General features: G+C 37.1%; 1 protein-coding gene across 9 annotated transcripts in view; it reads right to left on the bottom strand.

The window, feature by feature from the left end:
- The window catches only part of zbbx (zinc finger, B-box domain containing), a 109,191-nt gene that overhangs the window by 64,585 nt on the left and 18,340 nt on the right, over positions 1 to 26,266 (bottom strand). For 5 of the 9 annotated variants that reach the window (XM_087993616.1, XM_087993622.1, XM_087993618.1 and 2 more), the window contains 5 exons: positions 25,402 to 25,457; positions 25,221 to 25,321; positions 17,930 to 18,025; positions 8,512 to 8,667; positions 3,688 to 3,883 (listed from right to left, as the gene is read on the bottom strand). In XM_087993616.1, coding sequence (XP_087849742.1) covers positions 3,688 to 3,883; positions 8,512 to 8,667; positions 17,930 to 18,025; positions 25,221 to 25,321; positions 25,402 to 25,457 — 605 coding nt within the window. The remainder of the gene's footprint in view (positions 1 to 3,687; positions 3,884 to 8,511; positions 8,668 to 17,929; positions 18,026 to 25,220; positions 25,322 to 25,401; positions 25,458 to 26,266) is intronic. The other 4 variants (XM_043702155.2, XM_087993621.1, XM_087993619.1 and 1 more) reach the window with 3 other exon arrangements.

Here is a 26,266-nt window from a genome sequence, read left to right as displayed (position 1 = left end):
AACACATTTCCAACTGGGAGGAGGCTCAACGTAAAGCTATCATTGCAGCATGTGAAGATGGAATGTCACCATCTACATGCAGAGGCGCACTAGCTGTCATAAATTGACAACATGCAACTTACCAGTATCACCTGAACCCAGTTGTGGTGCTTTTTTGCTAAATAAGACAATTTCTGTGAACATTTTCTTCATAGTAGGTCAAATTAATGATAACAGTACTCTGATTTGTTTTTTTAAAATAATAATCAAGTAATTTAAACTAAAGAGATAATTCATTAAACTGATGTGGGAAGGAAACAACACCGAGTAAGTTGTGAATCAGCATAACTGCACATTAGTTTTACTACAATTGGATCTCTCACTTAAACTGCATTTTTTATAAACTTTCTGCAATTTCAAATAATTATTGTCCATGAAAATTTGCTAAAGAATGTTATGTCCAATAGCTAACTATAAAATTCTTCAATGTGATAATTGTTAATTACTGCCAATAAATCTCTCATTAAAAACGTTGAGTAGGGCTCTTCTGACACAGTGGTAGTTTCCCCACCTCTGAGCCAGAAAGCCCAGGTTCAAGTCCCACCCGCTCCAAAGATGTCCTAACACAGCTGATCAATCTGGTTAAGTTAGGTAATGAATTGTTGTTGCAGAATTTGTTGGGTTTTTTTCCCACCTTTCTTTTACTTTTTTTTGCCAATCTCTCTTTCCTTTCCTTCCTTTTTGTTTTTGATTTGTATCCTTTATATCATCCACATTCATCCTCCTCACTCTTGCCTGATTCCTTCTCAACTGTTAAATCTCTTCAGTTGAGAAAGTACCCCATTGATCCCAGATGTCTTGTTTCCCTCAACACATTACCAGTTCACACTGCTGGCAAAAAACATTTTTGAGCTGAAGGGTGCAAGAAGAAGTTTCATTATTAAGAGTATTCCTGATAAAAGGCTTTTGCCTGAAATGTCGATTTTCCTGTTCCTCAGATGCTGCCTGACCTGCTGTGCTTTTCCAGCACCACTCTCTTGATTATACCAGGAGATAATCTGCCCAAGCAAAGTCTCACCCATTATGTTTTTGTTGCACTTCTACTAAAATTTGAAGACAGTAATTTATAAAGATGCAAATTCCAATTTCTTGTATTTTTCATCTTGGTTTGTGGGAGTAATTGAATTTCTTAGTCAACAAATAGCACACAATAGGTTGAATGATTATTTACTGGGTTGAATCAGGTTATGATGTTAAAAATCTATTGTTATCATAAGTTATTAATAAGATCAGACAAATTTACACCATTTTAATTTCTAATAGTAAACGCTGTTAAGTCTAAATAAAAAGGGCTGAAACAGAGATTTTTCCTTACTTTTACACAGTTTAGACAACAGTATCAACATCTATGACAACTGACAGCTTCCAAATACCACCATCAGCTCAGAAAGGTAGTGTGCAGCTTTAATCATGTAACATTTCCATAATCCCTGCTCCTGGGCATTTCATGATAACATCTGTCACTTCAAGGACGAAAGTATGCTTCTGCGATATGGATTATTTCAAATTATTGGTATTTCATAGAGAATGATTCCTGCCAGGTTCTGTACAGGGCATTCTAAAGTATCAACAAACTACTGACAGATTTGTCACTGTGAAAGAAGTGAGTCTTCCATTTTACTACAAATTCTGTTGTCATCCTATTTGCACATTTAAGTCAATACCTAAAAATCTTCCTTTAAGTATCACCACCTCAACAATTTACAATAATCTCCATGGCGTTGTTTGGCTTCTCAAATCTGGCATTCACGTTTAAAATTTAGAATGCACACGGTGTTACATAAAATTATTAAGTTCAAGTACTAAAAGGAGTGAACAGCTATATGGTGGCTTACTAAATATAATGTACTGGTCTATCTGCACTGTTTCTGCTGCAAAAGACTGTTTTGCAATTTTCCAAAAGCAATCTTTATAGTCTTGCAGAAAGAAAATGTTCATAACTATTTATAGTTAGAGGCCTATATAAGTAAAGGCAGTGTCATCAAGATACAGCTTTTCCAATGGCATGATTTTGCTGACACTGCTCCTCAAATTATGTATTTGCTAGGTTCTACTTTTATTTGGGGTGAACCAAATGAGACATAACTTATCCTGAGGGAGCATCTAACATTTTACTTAGCATCTGTTCTAGAACGGCATTAAGCATGGAGGAGAAGGCACAGTTCTGCACATAAAACAGAGACATGACGTAGAGAGGATAAGATCAGGATAGTATTATTAAATCCATGTTACTTATAATATTACAAAAATTAAATGTTTATGGAGTCTTGAACAATTCTTATGTTTCCTGAGTAAAATATAACCCCAGGCAATAATAAACCACAAGCAATACTGTGTAGACTTATACTGGTACCTAAATGCATAACTGTTGCAAGCATTTAAGTTTTATTTTTATTTATTCAATATTTTTAAGGCATTGCTTTATGAATGAGTTAAAAGTAATTCTTTAGTGTTATTGTTTTTCAACTTTAGCCCATTGCAGTAATCTTCGGATTTCATTTGGGCAACCTCTCAATAACATCACCCAAGTAAAAGTGGACCCCCAGCTGATTTTTGGTCCAAAACATTCTTCTAAAAAAGTGACTTACATGCAAATATGTATGGTATTTAGTGCTCACAATCTTGTAATTATCATTTATATTGTTTTTATTTTGAATTATATGAGATAAACAACTCAGAAACAACTGCTCAACCAATTCAAGCACATTTATGCTTCATCCATGCCCAACATATTCAGCCTCCCCAACATTTGGGATGTAAATGCGTTTGAAGCCTTCTCCTCCCCCTTTGGTGAAATGTTTATTGATCACCATCATTCACAACTGGAAGTGGGAGAACCTTGATCTGAATAATTAGTTATGGGATTGCTTTTCTTTGTCGATTTCATACTCCTTCTGATGTTTATTAAGCATGCACAGATCCTTGTTCTACAGCTTCACCAGATTGGCAGCTCCCTTGTGGGATGCCTCATACTGCATCTGGCAGTGTTGCTGTCTGCAACCTTGGCTTTACGACAGGAATCACGTCTTCTGGGACAATGTTTGCATCTGCTGACTTTCAAGGTCTGAGGTCAGTTGAATATCAGAGTTGGTAACCTTGTTTTCACCAGAGTCATACTTGAAAATAAAGCCAACGTGCCCAATGAATAAACAGTTTGCTTGCACAAAATCAGTCTAGATTCTGCTGTATCATCAGAACAGCGTTTCTTGATCACCACTGAATTGATTCTGAAAAAGCCCTCTCCATCCAGTTTTGAATGTTCATGCAAGACCTATTGAGCCAGTCAAATTTCAGTTAACACACTTACAGGGGAGAAACAGCCACACTGGTATGATAGGACTGAGGTGAGAGAGAAAGCAAGTGAGAGGGAGAGAGAAAAACAGAGGAAGAAAATTATATAATTCACTGCATGTAAGCGGTATGAATGCAAATCTTTTGTTATAAAGTTCTCAACTTCATTCATTTCAAAAGTTATTTTCTTGTCCATATTTCAGGTTAATATCATGACAATTTGACAAATTTAACAACGCTTTCACCTTTCAATAATTGACACAAAATTGTGATTTACTTAGTTGATAAATCACATTTAAAGTTGTTTTCTGTAAATTGGTAGAGTTCTTAAAATAGAAGTGCCATGATCATTTCTACCTGAAAACATTTTGGGTGACCAATGTGCTTCACTAGGTTTTCTCTCCTTCCATTCTTTTAGTGCTTCTTGGAAAGATTGCATAGACTGTTCTTCATCAAAGGTGCCATTTAGTAATGAGTTACTGTTCAAATGGTGTGCTCTGATGCTTTGCTCACAAACCATTGACTCACCATCTTCTTGCTCTATGTTAAGAACCTAAAGAATATGAGAAATTATAAAATATTAAATGTTTTAATACCGAACTTATTCCAAACTGTCAAACATATAGATATTTTTAATCGACCTGTTCAGAGATGTTGTGATTCTTGGCTCAGAAATTCCCACAGTAACACAGCAGCCTCCTAATATTTATGCAACAGGCATGTAGTATTACATAAACATTTGCAATTTAGAAAAAAAATGCAAACTTAGATGTTAAAGCTTTGTCAGCTTCAATTTCCTACTTTTAGCTTATGATGGTCTATCACTTGAGACTTAGAACATTTCATAATTATATGAAAATCCAAACAGGTAGGGTGGTTAAAATTTTTTGAATCAATTATATCAGAATCTGGATGATTTACATCAAATGGATGAATTATGCATCTCTTTAATGGGGATTATAATGGATGTTTGTATTTTATTAGTGATGCATAGTTTCAATAATAAAAATTATACATTAAATCACATTTCACTCTGAGATCTGACTTGTCAAATATTACGATCAACTGGGATCATAACAACTTTGCAAGTTGCTGGAAGCTGTTTATTTGGAATTTATGAAGATCTTACGAAGGGCAAACATGATATCTTTTGTTAAATTTTAAGCAGTTATAGAAAGTGAAGTGATTGATGGCATCGACAATTTCCTAGAAGAACTCTATCGCATAAAAGATTAAGACTACCAATATCTTCACAGCTATAAATTGTCCTGGAGTATGTTCTGAAGCTCAGCTTGCAGATGGCAAAGCACAAGTTGCCCCTTTAATAAAATGAAACCTTAATTAATAATGTCCAATATAGCTAAACAAAAAATGTTCAGGCTGAAATTCATACCGAGACTTGATAACAAACTTTCCAAAAAAAAATATAAATGGATCTATCAACTTTTAAAAATCTGTCATGGGAATTCTTAGTATACTTTAATATTAAGATAATAATTGTACTGTTTGACAGCCCTAACAAAATAGCAGTCAGGCAAGAAGCTGAAGGTCTGACTTTGTGACTCGTACATTGCTGCACCACTTAATAGAGCATCAGAAAATGTACTCCTAATTTTGTCTCTCCAGTATTCTGAGCTATCTAATTGTAAGAAGTGAATCACCTGCAATGGAGAGTAATGTGTAGAAGTAATGTCACTGGGCTAGTAATGCAAAATCCGAAAGCCATAATGTTCACTGCAGCAAGTAGTGAAATTCCAATTCGATAATAAAAAAAGGAATTAAAAACTATCATAATGGCAATCATGAAACCATTGCTAATTATCATAAATACCCATCTAGTTCATTAATGTCCTTTTGGGAAAGACATCTGTCATCCTTATCTGCTCTGGCCTGTACAATAATGTGATTGATTCTTAACTGTGCTCTGAAACGACCTATCAAATCATTCAGTTCAAGGGCAATAAGAGATTACCCCCACCATTAGAAGCAACCATGCCACTCCTCCTCCTGTCTGATGCAAATCTAAACTGTTGGCAATTCAAGTATTGCTATTATTATTTCATGGAATGAAGGCGTTGCCCATTTCTAATAGCCCTTGAGAGGGGGTGGTGAACTTTCATCAACTGTTGCAGTTATGGGGACTAGGTATACTTGCCGTATTCGGATAAAGGGAGTTCTAGAATTTTGACGCAGACAGTAAAGAAACAGGGATACAGATCGAAAAGCAAACTTGTTGTCATACTTGACTGTTGCAAGTTTTCAAAAACATGTTCAAATCATCACCATGACTGCCTATTTTCAATTCCATGACTTCATACCTGCCTCACATAATTTTTTGTTAAAACATTTATTCATCCTTTTATTACCTTTAGGCCTGATCATTCCAATATACTCCTGATCGACTTCCCACAATCTGTTTTCCATAATCGCAAGGTCATCCAAATATCTGCCTCACCTAACGTGCACATAGTTCCATTCAACCATTATCCTGCATTTCTTAATTTACACTAACCTCCAGTTACATAACACTTCAATGTCAAAAGAGACATCCTTGTTTTCACATCAACCTTTAGCTTTCCAACACTGAACCATATTTATGCTCCTCTCATTCTGGTCACTCAAGAAACCGCAATTTTAATTGCACTACAGCGGTTGTTCCTAAAATACTTCTCCCTCACTTTCCTATTTTAAGATACTACTCCACCTGGGCACCCTGTGATATTGAAAATATATAAATTATTCTTATTGATATAGTATATTATATTAAATATTGTATTATTAATAAATACTAAGAGAACTATTTCTTTTCAAATCCTGTAAGTGCAGGGACTGAGTTTTACAATTTAATGTTGCACCCATCATACAGGTCAATCGTACAGAGTACATAATTTGATTTATGTTTTGAAATGATTCATCTAGATTTTAATCAAGTCATAAGAATGTCAGGAACAATTCTGATTCATGTGCAATTTATTCTCCAAATGTGGGAAGACTCAAACAATTTATTGATAGTGAATTTGATTGAAGTCTTCAAAGATTTTTTTTATATTATGCAAAACATCATCAGATTTCTTTTGAAAATGTAACAAATTTTTCAACCTTTCAGGTGACTTGTAGGGAGAAGTTGTAAACTAATTCCTACTATTTTAAATTACCTATTTGCATCTATCAATATCTCATTATTGTCTAATCTCACCACATTTATACATAGTTTGTTATTTTCATAGACAGTGGATAGAGACTAGACAGTGATAATTCCTGACATGAACGTCTGAGCAGATACCCAATGGGCCCAGCTTGTTGTCTGCTTTTCCAGGCCTCCACCTTGGGCAACATTTCCCAATATCTCAGATCACACTTCATGAGCAGCAACCATCTGCATCTTTCATCCAAAGATGTTGACTTCACACTCACAACTACCTTCACCCCATCATCAGTCTACCCACTACTTCAAGATTGCATTTCTGAGCATACCAACACAAATTATTGGAATGTTTCTGCCATCCCAGAAGGGGGGAAAAGCAGTAAAACCTGTGAATGACAAATACTGGTCTGAGCTATCTTGTATATTTCAAAATGAAACTCCAGTTTGACCAGAACATTCATTTCTAAGTATAACTATATTTCTAAACTTTCTCCTCCCTTACAATTTGCACCTCTTTCATTGTGGAAACAAGGTAAATCTCAGGGCTTTTAGTTTGCTGTCACCCATTTTGCATTTACATGGACACTCACTGCCTTGCCTTGCCTGTTTGCACATCGTAGCCTCATTGAGAATTTACAGGTTCAGAGTCCATCTTTCTTGCTTTGCCTTATAGCACACACACAAAGCCAGACTGCTAATGGTGACCAGCAGTGATCATTTAAGGGGCTGTTAAGGTTTTGGCATCATACCAAGCTCTGTTAATGTCAAGCTTGTACTATGTGCCAGCTCCTTATGCAGGAAACACACTGCACAAGCTTAAATCAAACAGCCATGTCTAAAAGTTTTGGGGGACTAACTGTCAATTTGGCTGTCATGCCATACCCAAATTCCAGTCCAGGGCTTTGACATGATCAATCAGGTGCTTGAGGTGATCAGGGTCATAGATCCTACATCATTACAGTCTGGGGATTAGACCAAGGTCAGACCTTCAGGTCCACTGTAATCAGTCTGAGAATTCATAGGAAGACAGTGAGTGAGTTGTGCAGAGATCAGTCAGGGATTTGGTAGCTCACCAAATCAGGCTGGGTTTCCAATTCAGTCAGGGCACACATGGTGGTCACTCTTGGAGATCTGTTTATTTAATGTCAAGGGAGGTTATCAGGATCCACTGCTGCAGCAATCAGGTTGGGGAAGTCAACTAGCGAGTGTGGAGGCAGCATGTTGAAATGCAAAGGAAACAAATCAATGCAAAGGTGGGAGATGATGGTGTGTAATCGAAGTACAGATTACTTGGGAAGTTGAGGGTGTCATCTTACCAATCTGGCTTCAACTGAAGGACAATGCATCACAATAGTTGGCATAACTAACCTGTAGGCCCTAAGCTCTGGGGGTAACTTGAGAGATAAAAATAACTGAAGCTGAGAACTAATGGGGTCAACCAGTAATGCAAGGAGGAAAGGAACATTAAGATTTTTTTGGCTGAGCATTTGAAACATTTTGTAAACAGTTACTTATGATGTCTTCCATCCTCATCCAAATTGCAAATGTGCAATGGAAATACAAAATGGCTGCCACTACACACAGAGTGGATGGATTTTTTTCAGAATACATGGGATCCACTTGTGAAAAAATGAAAGGCCCTTGAGGGGCAATTACATTAATCAAGCAATTGCATAGTATGACTTGACATATCTGTAATCACAGTACCCAGCATGCGAAAGATATTCAACTATGTTGAACACAAAACCTTTCCACAAGCAACCTTGATCACGTAACTCAAAATAACTATCTCTGTGAAGCAGAACTAATCACAGGTGAACTTCAAGTGGTGTCACCTATGGGCTACAATTCATGCACTCAGTATTCGACAAAATGCTTTTAAATTCAATGCTGCCTTCCTGGAGGGTTTGCAGAGGACACGTTTCAGTAGTCCTACCACACTTCCAATATAAAACTAATCTCTAAGTAAAAGGGCATGCAAGTATGCATCAAAATGAGACCCTTCCTTCATAAAGTCTTGAATTCAAAAAACTTACTTCAGCATGTTGTTGAGTGGCCATTTGAGATGAAGACTTCCTTAATGTAAAATGTTTCTTCAGAAACTGCTTAGTATTCACAGGTGGGTCCGATTCAATTTGTTTTTTAAATTGGCTGACTAAATGCAATGAATTGCTTGATGCATGCTCCTCTGCCTGTCAATATTATAAAAATGAATGACATTATTGAATAAGAGAAATGTTTAAAAAGAGGCAGCTTAATAAGGGCTATGTTAGATCATCATTCCCTCCTGGGTTTTTAAGTCATTTGTTATTCAGTTATTCCTCATAAATATTCCAAACCTTCTCCAAAAAAATCTTCAAACATAATAGAACAAAATGACCTAAAACTAACAACACAATAGATCTTGTGACTGAAAATATCTACATGAAAGTTAATGTGACTCTGGGCCAAAGATAATTTCAGGTAGTATAACATAAACAGCTACACTGTACCCTGCAACATTTGCTTCATTCCACATGCTCATCACTTCTTCAGTTGTCTGCCCCAAAGACAAGTCTAACCCACAATACCATTGCCTCCATCATGTATAGGGCAAGGAGGCAAGTACCAAAGCTATCCCAGCAGAAATGGTGATCAAATACCATACTGTTTGCACCAATCAGATCCACTTCAGCCATCCAGCTATCTGTGCCAACTAGCTCCTGTGGCAACATATAGTTTTACATGTTGTAGCCTGCAGTTATTGATCCCAATATTAAACAATCCAGTTTCTTTACATAACATGGGTGATCAGGAGACTCGCCCATACTTACTTCCTGTCGCTGGGTATATTAGACAGAATTGATACTCAACCAACATATGGCTATGATATGGACACACCTTCCTTGGCAAGCAAGTCCTGCAATTGGAACTGCTTGCTCAGAGATAGATACTATCCACTGTGCCACAAGACTTCCTCCATGTACACCAGAGAAAACATCATTAAAATAGAATATTTGAACTTTCTTTATCAAGAAAAGTCAATAACGGAATGAAAATTTAAGTTCAAGTTCATTATGAATAAATAGTCAGCAGACAAGATTTATTTGGTTATAAAAATAGTAATCTTAGGGAAATTGATGTAACAATATTTCGATAGAGGAAAAACTACCAACAGGAGAATTGAGCAAAATTTCCAAAATGATGAGGGTTCTGTACAGAGTTGATAGGAAGAAGATGATCTCACTCTTAAAAGATTAACAATGAGAAGCACAGATTTAAAATAGTTTATAAAAGGCAAATGCAAGAAAATCTGACAGGCTCTGGAATATGCTACTTGAAGTGTGTTGGAGGCAGGTTCAATTCAAGCATTCAAGAGGGTATCGGATGTTTAATTGAATTAAAAAATGTACAGGGTTAGAGAGAAAAGAGAGGAAAAATGCACCAAGTCACAATGCTCAGACAGCCAAGCTAAACATGATGGGTGAAATAGCCTTCTTCTGCATCGTTATAACTCTGATTCTGTGAATTATTTTGTTAATATGCCCATATAACACTGAAGTACATAGTATACAAAATGAAACAGGACATAAAATGCCAGTGATGTTCTTCTCCACATGAGCTACCTATGCATATTCCAAACTCAAGAGGAGCACTTATGCATGCTGCTCCATTTCTTTCCCTTTCTAAATGAAAAAAACAGAAAGATACAATTACTCAATTTATTTTTCTTATTTCCCTGGTGAGTATGAACAGAATTTGTTTGAGTTACAAAGTTGTTGAATCAATATAGAAATCAGGTGGCCGTGGGCATCTTTTGCACCATTAATTTGGGACTATACTTGAATGCTGATAGCATGCTCATGGTCTTTTTGGAGCATTCTTTCAAAAAAAATTACAATGTTGAATTTAGGGCTAGATATACATGTTGTGCCTAGTAGTAAAAGTTAATGGTCTTTGGCAGTAATATTGGATTTTCAATTGAATTAATGGACTGAATTTTCACCTAGGTATAAGAGCATATTTTAATGCATGAATGGCCATACTTACTTTTTATGGAGTAAATCCATTTTTCCTTCACATTCCTGTCTCTGCATCAATTTCCCTTTGGCATTTTGTGAATGAGGATTACATAGCATTCAAAACATGCACCTGCCTATCAACAAGATCAGCTTCCCCATCTTAAATGGGCAACAAAAATTTCTGCCTGCACATGATTTCATCTGGTGGTACTGAGTATTGGGAACCTATTAAAAGCACCTCAGGTTTGAGAATATGAAAAGACATAATTCTGGACCATGCAAAAAAGTTAGTGTTTTCCTACTTTGAAATGTTACTGTTAAATGATGCATTGCAATATAGATCTGCATTAATACAGCTATTCATTATAGGGATCCATCCTATAAAAGTAAATTGACCCTTAAATTAGCCAGCCTCTTGCAATTGTTCATTTTGGTAAAAGTGCTTTTCCAATGTGGAAATGGATGATGCAGTGGAAAATGTTACAAAATGCCCTGTCAGACCTTTCTGCTGTGATTTCAAAACTTTGGTAAAACAAATATCTGTTTTTGACATAACCTGCTTCCTTACATTGATTGACAAAAGCTATGAGTTGAAAGTGAAATTGGTACCTGCAGTTTCTTAAAGTCCAAAACAGCAGTATTTGTTTACTCAGCTATGGTCATTCTGAACGCTTTCCTAATTTCATGTACTAGAGGACTCTTGTGACGCAGTGATAGTGTCCCCATCCCATGGTCAGGAGGCCCAGGTTCAAGAAACACATGCTCCAGACATTTGTAATATCATCTCTGGGTAGTTTGATGAGGAAATACATCAGGTTTCAAGTGTTAATGGGTTTCAGCAAAAGGAGTATTCAATTCATTTGGAAAGAATAACAAAGTATTGCAAAATGTTTTCACATGACAGAATGCATTTCTTTTCACAAAAACTACAATGTGAAAAAATTTTCTAAGATAGCAAACAGTTTACTTTATCCTCTCAAGCAATGTATTTTTTCTCATTAATATTGCATGGAATCAGAGGAAAATACATACGTCATCCTCCATCAACATGAGGATACATGGGGAGCATAGAGGTGGCAGGAAAGACATAGCCTGAGGAAAAGGTGCCAAGTGAGGTTTAGGATTCTTTTAAATGCAGGCAAGAGCTTAGATATTTTGTTGAAAAACCGAGGCAATCCTTCTAACTGACCTATGTCTGTTCCTACACAGCTCCGGCCTGGCTCACAAACTGTGCTATGAACCTGACCCTGGTGTGTAAAGACAAAAGTGCCATGTCAGAAATGCATTGAGTGTACAGTTTGAGAACAATGGAAATGTATGGTGGCGTGTTTTCCTGAACCCAAATGAAGATTAGTTGAACAGTTTTATTTGTAATCAACACATAAGTAAAAAAACTGAGTGAAATACAGAACAGGCGAAAATTTCAGAGAAGATTTAAGATTGAGGTTTCTCTGATGTTCACCAATGCCCCGATAAGAGGTGTATTTGCATGAAAAATAAAATATTAATTAAGTAACCACAAATTATACAATGCATGCTATGTTTATAAGTCACTGATACAAGATTTGAATCTGTATATGTATAATAATTACTACACTTTAGTTACAACAAATGCAGAAGATACCATTATTAGCAGCCATCTGGTTACATAAGCTTTCTTGATTTGAAAATACATGATGCTTTTGCTATTGCCTGATGAAAACAAATAGCAACTTATTCACTAACACTATATGCATGAAAATCATAGAGTCATAGAGATGTACAGCATGGAAACAGGCTTATCGGTCCAATTCATCCATGCCATTTCTCTAAAACCTTCCTCTTCACATATCCCTCCAGATGTCTTTTAAATGTTGTAATTGTATCAACATCCACCATTTCCTGTGGCAACTTATTCCACACACGCACCACCCTCTGTGTGAAAATGTTGCCCCTCAGGTATCTTTTAAAACTTTCCCCTCTCAACTTAAACCTATGCCCTCTAGTTCTGGACTCCCCCACCCAAGGGAAAATACCTTGTGTATTTAGCTCATCCATGCCCCTCTTGATTTTATAAACCTTGATTTTCCCTCTGACACTCCAGGGAAAATAACCACAGCCTTTCAGCCTTCCCTTGTAGCTCAAATCCTCCAACCCTGGCAATATCTTTTGTAAAATCTTTTTTGAACCTTTTTAAGTTTCACAACATCATTCCAAACCAGGGAGCCCAGTATTGCACACTGTATTCCAAAAGTGGCCTAACCAATGCCTTGTACAACTGCAACATGATCTCCCAACTCCTATACCCATTGCTGTGACCAATAAAGGAAAGCTTATCAAAAGCCTTCTTCACTATCCTATCTATCTGCGACTTTATTTTCAAGGAACTATGAGCCTGTACTCCAAGGTCTCTTTGTTTAATAAAACTTCCCAGACTTTACCATTAATGTACAGGTCCTACCCTGACTTGCCTTTCTAAAATGCAGCACCTCATGTTTATCTTAATTAAACTCCATCTGCCACTCCTTGGCCCACTGACCCATCTGATCAAGATCCCTTTGTAAACTTCTTCGCAGTCCACTACACCTCCAATTTTGGTGTCATCTGCAAATTTACTAACTGTACCTCCTATGTTCACATCCAAATTATTTATATAAATGACAAAAAACAGTGGACCCAGCACCAATCCTTGTGGCACACCACTCCACAGACCTCCAATCTGAAAAGCATCCCTCCATCATCACCCTCTGTCTTCCACCTTTGAGCCCATTTGTTAAAAAGAAACTTCATGCATTTTGTCATAGACAACAAAATATGCCCACATTTTATACTGGTACAGATGTTTTCTATTAATGACAGAAATGAGTCATAAGTAGTATGAACAGCAGTGGTATAAGAGAAAAAAAAGCACTGAATTTCCCCTAAAATAATTATCTAACTAATCTCTCCAGGTGCCAGCTGATTAGAGCACGACATGCAATCTGAGACCACCTATACAAGAATAAAACCTGCTTAAGTATCTTCTAAATCATTACTAGATTAAAATCAATTTTAAATTAAATCACTCTAATAACTGTAAATCCACGAACAGTACTTTAAGTATTTGGAAATGTCACACCTAATTATGCTTCCCAATTAGCCAAATGTGGTCCTGAAGTTCCCTAAATATTGTTTGAACAGCATTTCATTTCCAAAATGAATATTGGTATGTGTGTTGTAACATTTTTGATGTGACACTCTTTTGACAAAAGTACGTGAAACTTATGTTTGGGAGTACTGATCCTTCTTAAAGAAGTAAAGTTTGTTGGACTGTTAAATAGCTTGTATTATACACTTCAATTTCATTAAACTTCAAAAAGGTTGGCCTTTTCCTATATTTCATCAGTTCTATCTCAAAATTACCCTTCGGACCCAACCACAAAACAGTACTACAACACAATCCAAGGCATTAATAGCCCTCATGTCTACCAGCTCTATGCAAAAGTGTTTCTCTCCCCTCCTTCAAGTCACACATCAGCATACTGTCATCCACTGCGCCCTTCTTACCATGACAATAAAAGTCACACGTCCCTCGAAGGTCCTTCTGTGTTCACACAACACAGTTTGGCATAAAAATTTGAGTAACAACATATGACCAACAAAGAAAAGACATACAGACAAACAAGATTTAAGGAAAGAAATTACAGAAACACACAAAAGAACAGCAATGCATACAACAACTTATATTTGTAAAGCACCTTCACCATAGTGAAATGCCCCAATGCACAACAGAGGTGCAAAATTTATCATGAGCATATTACATCAAATTCTCAAAATATTGCTCAAAGCAATATGCTTTAAGGAGTGTTTTCAGGAGAAAACTAAGTTAAATGAGGTGGCAAGTGTAGGAAGGCAGCTTCAGAGATTGAGTCCTCAGTAATCAAAGAGACAGTCAACAATGGTAGAGTAATTAAAATTAAGATTGCTCAAGTGGCTGCAATTGGAGGGAGAGATCCATCTCAGAAGTTTGTGGGGTTGCAGGAACTTACAAAGGAAAGACGGGAAAGACTGTTGAGGATTTGAAAACAAAGATGAGAAGTTTAAAGTCAAGACATTGCTTGATCTGGACCAATGTAAGTCAGTGAGCCAACATGATAGGGAAAATACTTACTTGGAAGCAAGAAACAGGCAACCGAGTTTTGGATGACTCAAGGTTTACAGAGGGCACAATCTGAGAATCATGCCTGGAGTGCTTTGGAATAGTTGAATTCAGAATTGCATTGCAACTTGCATCCAGTGGTACAGAGATGAAGGTATAAATGAGGAGCTAAAACAGGGTAATCTTATTGAGGTGGGAATAGATGGTCTAAGCAATGACACAAACATGAGGGTGGAAGCTCATTTTGAGATCAAACATGACACTAATGCTGCAAACAGATTGGCTTAATCTCAATGTTTCTAGGTAATCAGTAGCTAGTTAACCACAATGAGTGTCACAAAGAAAATTTCTATCTTCCCAAATTCTTTAATCAAAGCTTTCTGAATTGAATAGTTACAAAATAAAATTGGAGGGAGTGAATATTTAGAAACGTGAATTCAGTCTGACTTTGCTCAGAGCAAAAATATTGACGGTTGATTCATTTACTGACAATTATTGTAGCTCCAGCAAAGTGGGACAGATTTTTCTCTTGACAAAGGCAGAATGCAAGGAAAAAAATGCAGCAGAGGAAAGCCATAGTTGCATAAAAAGTGTGCTGGGGACAGCCTGAGGGCCAGGTAGTATCTGTCAATAAAATGCTAATCAGTTAACACGTCAGGTATAAATCCATCTGAAGCTGCTTTGTTTTATTTAGGATTCTCAGCAGTTGCAGCATTATGCCTTATGTCACAAAAACAGCTCCAAAAACTAAGACAAATCTAATGCTAACTTTACTGCTGCCTCTATGGAGACAGGAGAGCAAGCTGAGAGAAAATATTGACATTTCTTAATATCTTCTGTAATGCATTTAAACATGTGAAATTTTAAAGAAAAACAGATTTGATATATAAATTATGCTTTATTTGTAAAGCTGTAAACTCAATTCCTTTGCTAATATGCTGGCATCTCTGGCATCAGTCTGAAATTAAGCTGGTCTGTTTGCAATCTTAGTGTCATACTTGATCCTAAGATGTGCTGCCAACCACACTATTTCCACCTTCGAAAGATTACCTGATTTTGACCCTATCACAGCCCCTCATATGGGTCTTCACACGCACTCCAGGCTCGTCTTCAAAGCTTTGCATCCATAAATCTAGAAGTCATCCAAAACCCAGTTGTCAATCAGATCAATATATTAAATATATATGTTCTACTTTTTAAACATAGCATTTACAACTTACTGGAATTGCTGCCTCACAGCGCCAGAGACCCGGGTTCAATTCCCGCCTCAGGCGACTGACTGTGTGGAGTTTGCACGTTCTCCCAGTGTCTGTGTGGGTTTCCTCTGGGTGCTCCGGTTTCATCCCACAGTCCCAAGATGTGCAGGTCAGGTGAATTGGCCATGCTAAATTGCCCGTAGTGTTAGGTAAGGGGTAAATGTAGGGGTATGGGTGGGTTGCGCTTCGGTGGGGCGGTGTGGACTTGTTGGGCCGAAGGGCCTGTTTCCACACTGTAAGTAATCTAATCTAATCTAATCTAATCTAATCTAATCTAATCTAATCTAATCTAATCTTTGCAGTGGTAACAAGCAGGATGATAAAGGGGAAGAAGCAGTGCATGTAATATAATTTTAATTTTCAGAAGGCATTTGATAAGGTACCACATATTAGACCACGTAAGAATCCACGCTGCAGCAGGCAGTATATTAGCATGGATACAGGATTAGCTAATTAATAGAATAAAGCAAGTTGGGATGAAGGGATATTTTTAGCATTGCAACTTGTACCTACTAGTACAGAGATCAGTGCAGGAATCACAATTATTTACAATATAAGTTAATAACTTAGAAGAGGAAGGTGAATGTATTATGGCCAGGTTTGTGATGACACAAAAATAGGTCGGAAGGCAAATGGTGAAGATGATATAGAGTCTGCAGAGGTATATAGGCACATAAAGCATATAGGTTAAGCAAACAGGCAAAAACACTTGGCAGGTGGAATATAATGTGTGGAAATGTGAGGTTATGCGTTTTGGCAGGATGAATAGAGGAGCTGAATATTATCGAAATGGAGAAAGATATGGAACAGAGGGATTTTGGAATCTTCATCTATGAATCACAAAAACACTAGGGAAGGTAAATGGAATTTGGCCTTCATTTCAAAGGGAATGCAATATAAAAAAGGTAGGTTTTGCTAAAACTAGGCCACATACTAATCAGAACACAGCTGAAATACTATGAACATTTGTGGGCTCCTTATCTAAGGAAAGATATATTGGCATTGGAGTCAAGTTCAGAGGCTTACAGCAGGCACGGAGGGATGCCTCAAGAGGAGGGGTTGAGTAGATTGGGCACGTATTCATTAGAATATAGAAGAATGAGAGGTGAATTTAAAGAAACACATGATTTCTTTGGAAAAATTTGTTTTTCCTTGTAGGACAGTCTAGGACCAGAGGGCATAATCTCAGAATAATGGGTTGCACATTTAAGACAGAGTTGAAGAGAAATTGCTGTTCTCAGAGGGTACTGAATCTATGGAATTCTTTACTGTAGAGGGCTGTTGAAACAGGATTACTAAGTATACTCAAGGCTGAGATAGCCAGATTTTTAATCAGTCAGAGAATAAAAGGTTATGGGGAAGAAACAGGAAAGTGGAATCTATGATTATCAGGTCAGCCATGAAAGGCAGAGCAGACTTGATGGGCTGAATGGCCTTCTTCAGTTCCTACATCTTATGGTGTTATGATTTTACTTAGTCTCAGAGATACACTGCATGCCTTCAACCAATCAGCCTCTTAACAACAGTTAAACTAAAAACCATACTTGACCTTGACTCACTAAGGCTAATTTTAACTTTCAGTAGTAGCATAAAACTGTTGATATTAGATATGCTATCCATCATATACATGTTTGATTTCCTATTCTATTGACTGCAATGTAAAGTTCAACTAATTCATCAGGCCTTTCAAAAGAAATGATTGATTCTGTTAAAAGAGTTTGATAAGAATCATTATTTCTTTTTTTAAAATGTGTAAGTCCAGCCAATGTGTGTTGGTATGTCTCTGAATTAAAGTAGAAACTATAATATAACCTCAAAGATAAGCTTAACCAGAAGCTTGACTGCTGGCATTTCATTTGTTTATAGCCAACACAAAATTGTTCAATGATAATCCCAGTTTGTGAATTCCCTTTGGAAGGTAGAATGTCAAAAGCAGTACCTTTAAAAAACGTTATCAACTTCAGAATGGTTAGCTACATCTTAAAATCAGGTAAAATTTACAATGGACAAGAATTTAAGATTGCTTTAAAGACTCCAAGCTACAATGCTATGAAAATGTAATAAAAGAGTTTGGTGGTACCTGAAAGGGAGAAAATCTGTGAAGCTTCAGTGCCCCCTTTTGATGGAATTTAGCAAAGCAGCTAGAACAGTAATCCTCTCCACACTCCACACAAATCTTTAAAAAGTGAAAAAACATTTTAAAAGTTGAGGCTAGCTGAAGTGCCGAATGATTAAAAATTACATCTCTCTCTCTCTGTGAATACATGTACAATTATCGCTTGAGGTCAGATGTAGTCAAGAATCAAAATAGGAATTGAACGGCGTTAGGCCTGTTTTACAAAATCAAGTTCTAGTAGACATCCTTAAATCACTAAGAGCACATATCAGGAATTATGACAATGCTCAACATGTTTTATCTATTACAATAAATGGATAGAAATTGTGGGAAACGGCAATGATTTCATGATATACACTTGCAGTAGGCAAGGGTCCATCTTGTCAGCATTTTCATTAAATCAACCCTTAGTGCACATTTATTTTTGAAAACAACAGAGAGAAAAAATAAATATAAAAACACTATAAGAATATAACATCCCAAGCATTCATTAGAATTCTATAAAGAATATTAGTATTCTTACTGAAGTATTAGAATATTTGTAAAATCTAACAAGTAAGGAAATGATTGTTAAAAGACATTTATAACAATCACTATTTTTTAAAATGTTCAAAACAATATGTGAACCATAATAAATTAAACAATACTAATTAATTCATCCATCCATAAATACTTCACATCTAAATCAGGCAGATATCAAAATTCCGAAACAGCATAATGGACGAGTTGCACTAAAATTTCTCCCCACCTCTCCGCCACTTCTCCCCACCACCTCCCCCCACTTATCCCCATGAGTTACAGCAACATTCCCCAAGAACACTATTAACATGCGCTGAAGCATAAAATTGAGAGTAAAACAAATGGAATTATGACCCAAGGAATGTTGCAAATTTACTTGCTATTCCTTTTTTTGAAAGGTCAGCTTCATGTAATCAAACCATATAATTTACATTCTTCAACCACAAGCCATTAGCCACATAACAAAGAGGATTTTAAATCTTTACATAATTTAGAGTGCAATGTAAGTTAAAATTCTATTCCGTAAATTGAGAAGACTTGTATTTTCAACTATATTGCTATTAATTGTATGCGGAAATTCAGAATTTTATTTTTGTTTGGGGCAAAAGATCCAAAGACTCTCTAACCTCAGAGAAAAAAATCCTTAACACCATGTAAACAGATGACACATTGTTTTTAAAGCATATCCCTTGATTTTAGAACTTTGGCAAGAAGAAACATGCTTTCAATGTCTGTCAGGTCTCCTCAAGGCCTTGTGGGTTTCAATAAGGTCACCCTGCATTCTTCGAAACTGCAATGGCTACTAGCCTAATCGATCTTACCCACATAATCTGCCCTTCTCCCTCACATCCATCCCAGCTATCAGTCAAGTGACCCTTCTCTGTACAGCTTCTAAAACACTTATATTCTTTCTTAAATTAGGAGACCAAATCTGTTTTTGGTATTCCAAATGTAGTCTCACCAAAACCCCACACAACTCCAGCAAGAATTCCTTACTCTATGTTCAATTGCCATTGCTATAATTTACCAAATTTCACTTTCATTCTTAAAAGCTTATTATACCTGCATACTAAATTTTTGTGATTTCTATACTAGGGCATTCAGATCCCTTTGTATCTCAGATTATTGCAATCTCTATTTAAATAATATGATTTTCTATCCTTCCTGCCAAAGTGGACAAGTTCACATTTCCTATATTATTCTCCATCTGCCAAATTTTTTAACACTCATGTAATCTGTCTATGTACCTTTACAAACTTTCCAATCTGTGAGTCATTAACATATTTAGCAACCACATATTTGGCCCCTTCACCCAAGTCATTGAGATAAACTGTCAATCACAGACACAACACTTCATTCATTAGATCTTGCAACCTGATAATGACTCATTACCGCACATTCTTCATTTCCTAACCTAATTTCCCAGGTCATTCAGCCAGTTGTCATCATGCTCTCATAATTGCCTTGAATTCAAGTTTAAAATCCTAGTCTTAAATCTACTCTTATTTCTCTCAATTGATGTGAAACTCAATCATAGTATGATCATTGCCATGTCTGGTTACATTCACAATGAAGTTGTTAATTAATCCTGTCTCATTGCATTCTACCAAATCTAGTGGCCTGCTCTCTTAAACATTTCTTAAACCTCCACAAACTCATCCTCCAGGCTACCTTGCCAATCTGATTTATCTAATCTATTTGAAAATTAAAATTGATTTTGATTATTCTTCTACCTTTCTCACAAGCACCCATTATCTCTTACTGAATATCACATCCTACAGCCTGCAGGGGGCGTATAAACAGCTCCCACAAATGACACTTAATAGACGATTTCTCTTTTCTACCCAAGCCGATTCCACACTAAGACCAATTTTCATTCTTGAAGCAATACTGTCCTTAATTAACTGAATTACCTGCCTATTTTCTGCCAACTACTTGTCCTTCCAAAATGTCATGTACCAATGAATATCCAGGCATTTGTCACTGTGGAGCCATGGGTCTGTAATGGCAATCATTGCAGATACTCATTTTAATTTGGGTTGTTGATTCATCAGTTTTGTCACAAATGCTAATATGCAGATATGGAACCTTTAGTTGTGTTTTTTTTTGTTATTTTTGTAACCTCGAACATTATCTGGTGATGTAGTTTTATATTTGTTCATCCTGTCCTTTCTGCCACACACAAGGGAGTAATATCCCTTAATGCTACTTTACTCTCTTCTATATTTAATTTTTCAAATCTTCCCTAACTTGATCACCAAACCCCATTATTGAATTTAAAGTTGTCTCTACAACTCAAGTTCGATGATTCATCACAACACTAGTCTCAGTATGGTTTAGGTGAAGGCCATCTTAATGGTATAGCTTCCACAGTATTAGTGTCAGTACCCCACAAATCATAATTTCTCTCACAGCAATATGGACCCACACATTTAGCTGTTTTAACATTTTTTAATATTTACCCCCTACCAATTTGCTCATAATTCAGGTTGTAACCAGAAATTACCATCTTTGGCATTCTGTTTTTTAAAGCTGTTTGTATTAGCACCACCATATCTTTCCTCACTCTACTTATATGGATCACAACATGGATCTTACCCTCTCACTGCGGGCACTACATCAATCCACAGCAGATATTTCAAATCCTGGCACAGGCAATATAGTCAACTAGATAGTTCTCTGAAGTCAAGAAGGACAGAGTGCATCTCCTGATTAAACTGGCTCTTAATACCACTAAATTCCAATAAACTCACCACACCCCAAGCTGGCTTCTTCTACATGATGCTATGGTTAACTTGCTCATTTATCACACAACCATCAGTTTTGTCCATACAGTCGGCAATAAATTTGAACCGTTGGACAATTGCAAAGGCTAAGGCTCCTCCATTATAATTTCTGGGTCTCCATACCCATCTTACTTTCAACTCAGGTTCGTGTGTCCCTGGCAAAATCAGAAGAACTGAACTTAAGAAGTTTGACTGCCATCTGGGAGAAAGCATCCAGATAACTCTCCTCTTCCTGATTTGTACGATGTCTGCAGTTTGGCCTCCATCTCAATGACTCTGATGTCAAGCTCCTTATCCTGTAGACAGTGCAGATGTGCTTTGCCTGGATCACACTACATCCAGAAGATTCCACATCCTGAATTTGCAATCCATCCTGCCAATTTATGTTCTAACAATTTTCTTTTCTTAACTAATTTATAACATGCACTAGCACAACAATCAATACTATTAACATTTACCAGTCATAAAGCCTTACAGTTACAAAAGTTTTACAAGATGTTGAAAGACAAAAGAGCAAACTGCTCAGCAACCCATCACTAATCTGCTTGTCTGTGATGTGATATTTATTTTTTTGTTTAAATTTGCTCATTTCACTAGACTAAATGATTTGGATATGAGACAGGATATGATAGGGTAGGGTGGGAAGGGATAGAATAGGATAGGATAGCATAGCCTCACCCTACACCTTATAAACTTGTTAGTTCCTCCTTTCATAGCTGTATGCACAATTAAGGCAATCTTGAACGTACCATCCATGGAAACCATATCATACAGCATTATATCATGGCAATATATATGCACCAACATTATTTGAATCAGTATCTATTGAACTTTTGAACTTAACAAATCATACAGTTAAGTTCAATTTCAATGTAAGTAATCTAATCTAATCTAATGGCACCATGTATGTTCAATTAGATGTTGTCGCCATGGGATCCCAACTGGGCCCAGTTCAAGCTAACGGGCCACAACACACTGCAGCACCCAGGAACTACAAGCAGCAGAAGAAAAATACCTATACAGCATATTCAAGAAGAGCTGGAAGTTTTTGTTGCAAACGTTTCGTCCCCTGGCTAGGCGACATCATCAGTGCTTGGGAGCCTCCTGCGAAGCGCTTCTTTGATGTTTCCTCCGGTGTTCATAGTGGTCTGTCCCTGCCGCTTCCGGTTGTCAGTTTCAGCTGTCCGCTGTAGTGGTTGGTATATTGGGTCCAGGTCGATGTGTTTGTTGATGGAGTTTGTGGATGAATGCCATGCCTCTAGGAATTCCCTGGCTGTTCTCTGTCTGGCTTGCCCTATGATAGTAGTGTTGTCCCAGTCGAATTCATGTTGCTTGTTGTCTGCGTGTGTTGCTACTAAGGATAGCTGGTCGTGTCGTTTCGTGGCTAGTTGATGTTCATGTATGTGGATTGTTAGCTGTCTTCCTGTTTGTCCTATATAGTGTTTTGTGCAGTCCTTGCATGGTATTTTGTACACTACATTAGTTTTGCTCATGTTGGGTATCGGGTCCTTCGTTCTGGTGAGTTGTTGTCTGAGCGTGGCTGTTGGTTTGTGTGCCGTTATGAGTCCTAGGGGTCGCAGTAGTCTGGCTGTCAGTTCCGAGATGCTCCTGATGTATGGTAGTGTGGCTAGTCCTTTTGGTTGTGGTATGTCCTCGTTCCGTGGTCTTTCTCTTAGGCATCTGTTGATGAAGTTGCGCGGGTATCCGTTTTTCGACTGGGACAGCACTACTATCATAGGGCAAGCCAGACAGAGAACAGCCAGGGAATTCCTAGAGGCATGGCATTCATCCACAAACTCCATCAACAAACACATCGACCTGGACCCAATATACCAACCACTACAGCGGACAGCTGAAACTGACAACCGGAAGCGGCAGGGACAGACCACTATAAACACCGGAGGAAACATCAAAGAAGCGCTCTGCAGGAGGCTCCCAAGCACTGATGATGTCGCCTAGCCAGGGGACGAAACGTTTGCAACACAAACTTCCAGCTCAGCGAACAGAACCACAGCAACGAGCACCCGAGCTACAAATCTTCGCACAAACTTTGAATTCAAGAAGAACGGGTACCCAATAAACACAGTCCACTGATTCTTAAACAACAAACCCAAACAAGTAGACACAACATGCTCAGAAACTCTAGCCACACTACCGTACATCAAAGACATCTTGGAGATGACTACCAGACTATTCTGACCCCTTGGCATCGTGTTAGCCCACAAACCTACCAACATACTGAAACTGCTATGAAAGAACCCACAACCAACAAAACAATTGTCATTTACAAAATACTATTCAAGGTCTGTAACAAACACTAAGTCAGACAGACAGGTTGATAACTAGCCTCCATATATCCACCAAAAACTATAACTCACTATCACTTACATACAGTCGAAGAAGGACACCACTTTGACTGGGACAACACATCCATCCTAGGACAGGCTAAACAGAGACTTGCACGGGAATTCCTTGAATTCCTTGAAGTCTGGCATTCAAACCGGAATTCCATCAATAAACACATTGACTTGGACCCCATTTGAGAAATAGAACCAGAAATGATATCACCCACCTTAAGAGACCAAGACATATAAACAGAAAGTGGGACAGAACACCAGCGCTTCACCAGAGGCTCACTGATGATGTTACCGAGCATGGTGATAAAACGTCTGAAAATAAACCTACCAGCTCAGCAAGAAAACTTACAATCTTAAAGAAAGCTTGGTAGTTAACTGTCAGTCATAATGCAATTTGTTCATTCTCCATGCCAGTGCCTCTATCAAAGTTCAATTTCCAACTAATTAGCACACTCCTCTCAAACATATAATGCTGTTTTCTCTTTAGTGGTATTTCTTGCCAAAGTCTTGACAGTGCAAGACAAAAAAAAACTGTGTCAAAACATACCATTTTTCAGCATTACAAAAATCTAACTGAACCATATAACATTTGAGAGGACTTCACAGGACAGATGCTTAAATGATGTTTCTCCTGGTGAATGAATCTAGAACTAGTGGACACAATCTCAAAAATAAACGATCTGCTATACGAGTTAAAGATGAGGAGAAATCTCTTGGGAATTGTTCTCTACCGCAGACAGCTATGAAGGCTGGATAACTGAACATTTTCAAGGTTGAGTTAAAAGATTTTTGATCTGCAAGGGAGTCAAGGGTTATTGGTGCTCAGGTAGGTAAAGGGAGTTTCAGCCACAACTAAATCAAGTACTATTTTATTGAATAACAAAGCAAGTTCAAGAATCTGAATCGATGATTACTGGTCCTATTTCTTATGATTTTATGATAAACTAGTTACATTAGAATGTTAGAACAAAAAAAATGACTGGCTTGGTTAACTCTTTGGTAACATTAAGAAGGATAAAACTGTTGCCAGCTCTGCATAAAAACATTATGCTGGGGTCTCTGTGTTCTCAAATAATTTGCCAGGATTCAATTTGGTCAACTTCACATACAATTTATGGTACACATATCTCATTAGTTAGACATCTCATAAATCAGTTCATAATTTATTGTTTTATTTAATTTCCTGATAATCTTATTAGGACTATAAACTAGTTAGATTGCATTTATTTTTGTCACATACATTGCTTAAAACTATATTTGAAATATTATGTTACCACTCGATGATATTAATCACATGTAATATACAGGGACAAACACAGACAATAATTACACTTCTAAAGTAAAATTGTTAAAGATGCGTGCTTTAGTTTGCTTAGATTTCAGACTTATTTAGATCAATAAGCTTTATAAGCTCAATCAATTATCCTTTATAAACTTCAAAATTTGCACATGCATTTTATTTGCTCTTCTCATCATTAAAATGAAGCATCACAACCAGGTCATCAGTTTTCATATTTCCACTGACTTAGCTATTATTGTCGAACAAAGTGAAATACAGATTTTATTTGACAATATATCGCTTGTCTTACATACCAGCACAGGACTTCTGATCTCACACTGTCCACATAATTTCCCCTTAACTTTTAGATTTTCAGTTTCACTAACTGCATCGATGATTGCGTGTTTCCGAGGCTCTGTAATAAGCAGAATGAGAAATCATTTCATATGCTAATAATCCGCATTAACACAAATCAAATCAATATAATATCTGTACCTTCAGGATGATTCTTCAGTATTCTGATTTTTGTCTTTCCAGAAGTTATCTGTGACAGAATAAACATAAATTTCAAATGATTGCTTTGCAGAAGAGCAGTAAAAGTGACTATGTGTATGCACAACCATTTACACACAACTACTGCATCTGGCTATATCAACATTTTTTTTAAGTGTAAATGTCAGACCTGGAAGAAAAAGTTAGCAATGACAAAATTCTAATTGCATGCTGTTTAAACAAATAAATGGAAATCTCTCAAAGATCTTCTCAAATCTGCTCAGAATCCCTTACATAAAATTAGCAGACCTACTCTTTGAGTAGATTGATGCAAACCTTTGAGGCCCAAACATTGAGTTACAATGCTCCCATTAATCTCCAGTCACTAATTTTGCAGCAGTTTTTCATTCCCCAGCCTCATCCAATTGTAGCCATGACATTCAATGCTCATGTTATTCCAACAACCAGTTATTCTGCTTCCAGTAGACATCTAGACATCCTGGGCAAGTCCACATATGTCCATGCAATAAGACTGCCACATGATCCTCACACACTTCTTCCATTAATGCCTGGCCTCCAGTGATCCAGAAACTGGATATTTTGGGCAATCAGAATGGAAGTGGGATAAGGTGAGGGGTGCAGAGATGGATGGAAGATGCAATATATTCAAACTGAAAATGGTGCAGCATATGAGTGATAAAAATGATGGTGAAACAACTGACAACTATAAAATACAGTTCACTTGCTTTACCACCCAGTGCCAACAACTAACATCGAGGTGCAGCTACATTTCCATCATGGGAATAAATAAAGCAGATTTGGGCAGAATTGGATTGGACAAAAAAGTGAGCTAGCATTAAGATAGAAA

This window comes from Chiloscyllium plagiosum, unplaced genomic scaffold (genome assembly GCF_037043375.1).
Source record: "Chiloscyllium plagiosum isolate Xiang-an unplaced genomic scaffold, Cpla_swu_hap1 HiC_scaffold_13, whole genome shotgun sequence".
NCBI lineage: Eukaryota > Metazoa > Chordata > Chondrichthyes > Orectolobiformes > Hemiscylliidae > Chiloscyllium > Chiloscyllium plagiosum.
Note: the sequence above shows the minus strand (reverse complement) of the source record. Positions and strands in the feature narration are given on the sequence as shown.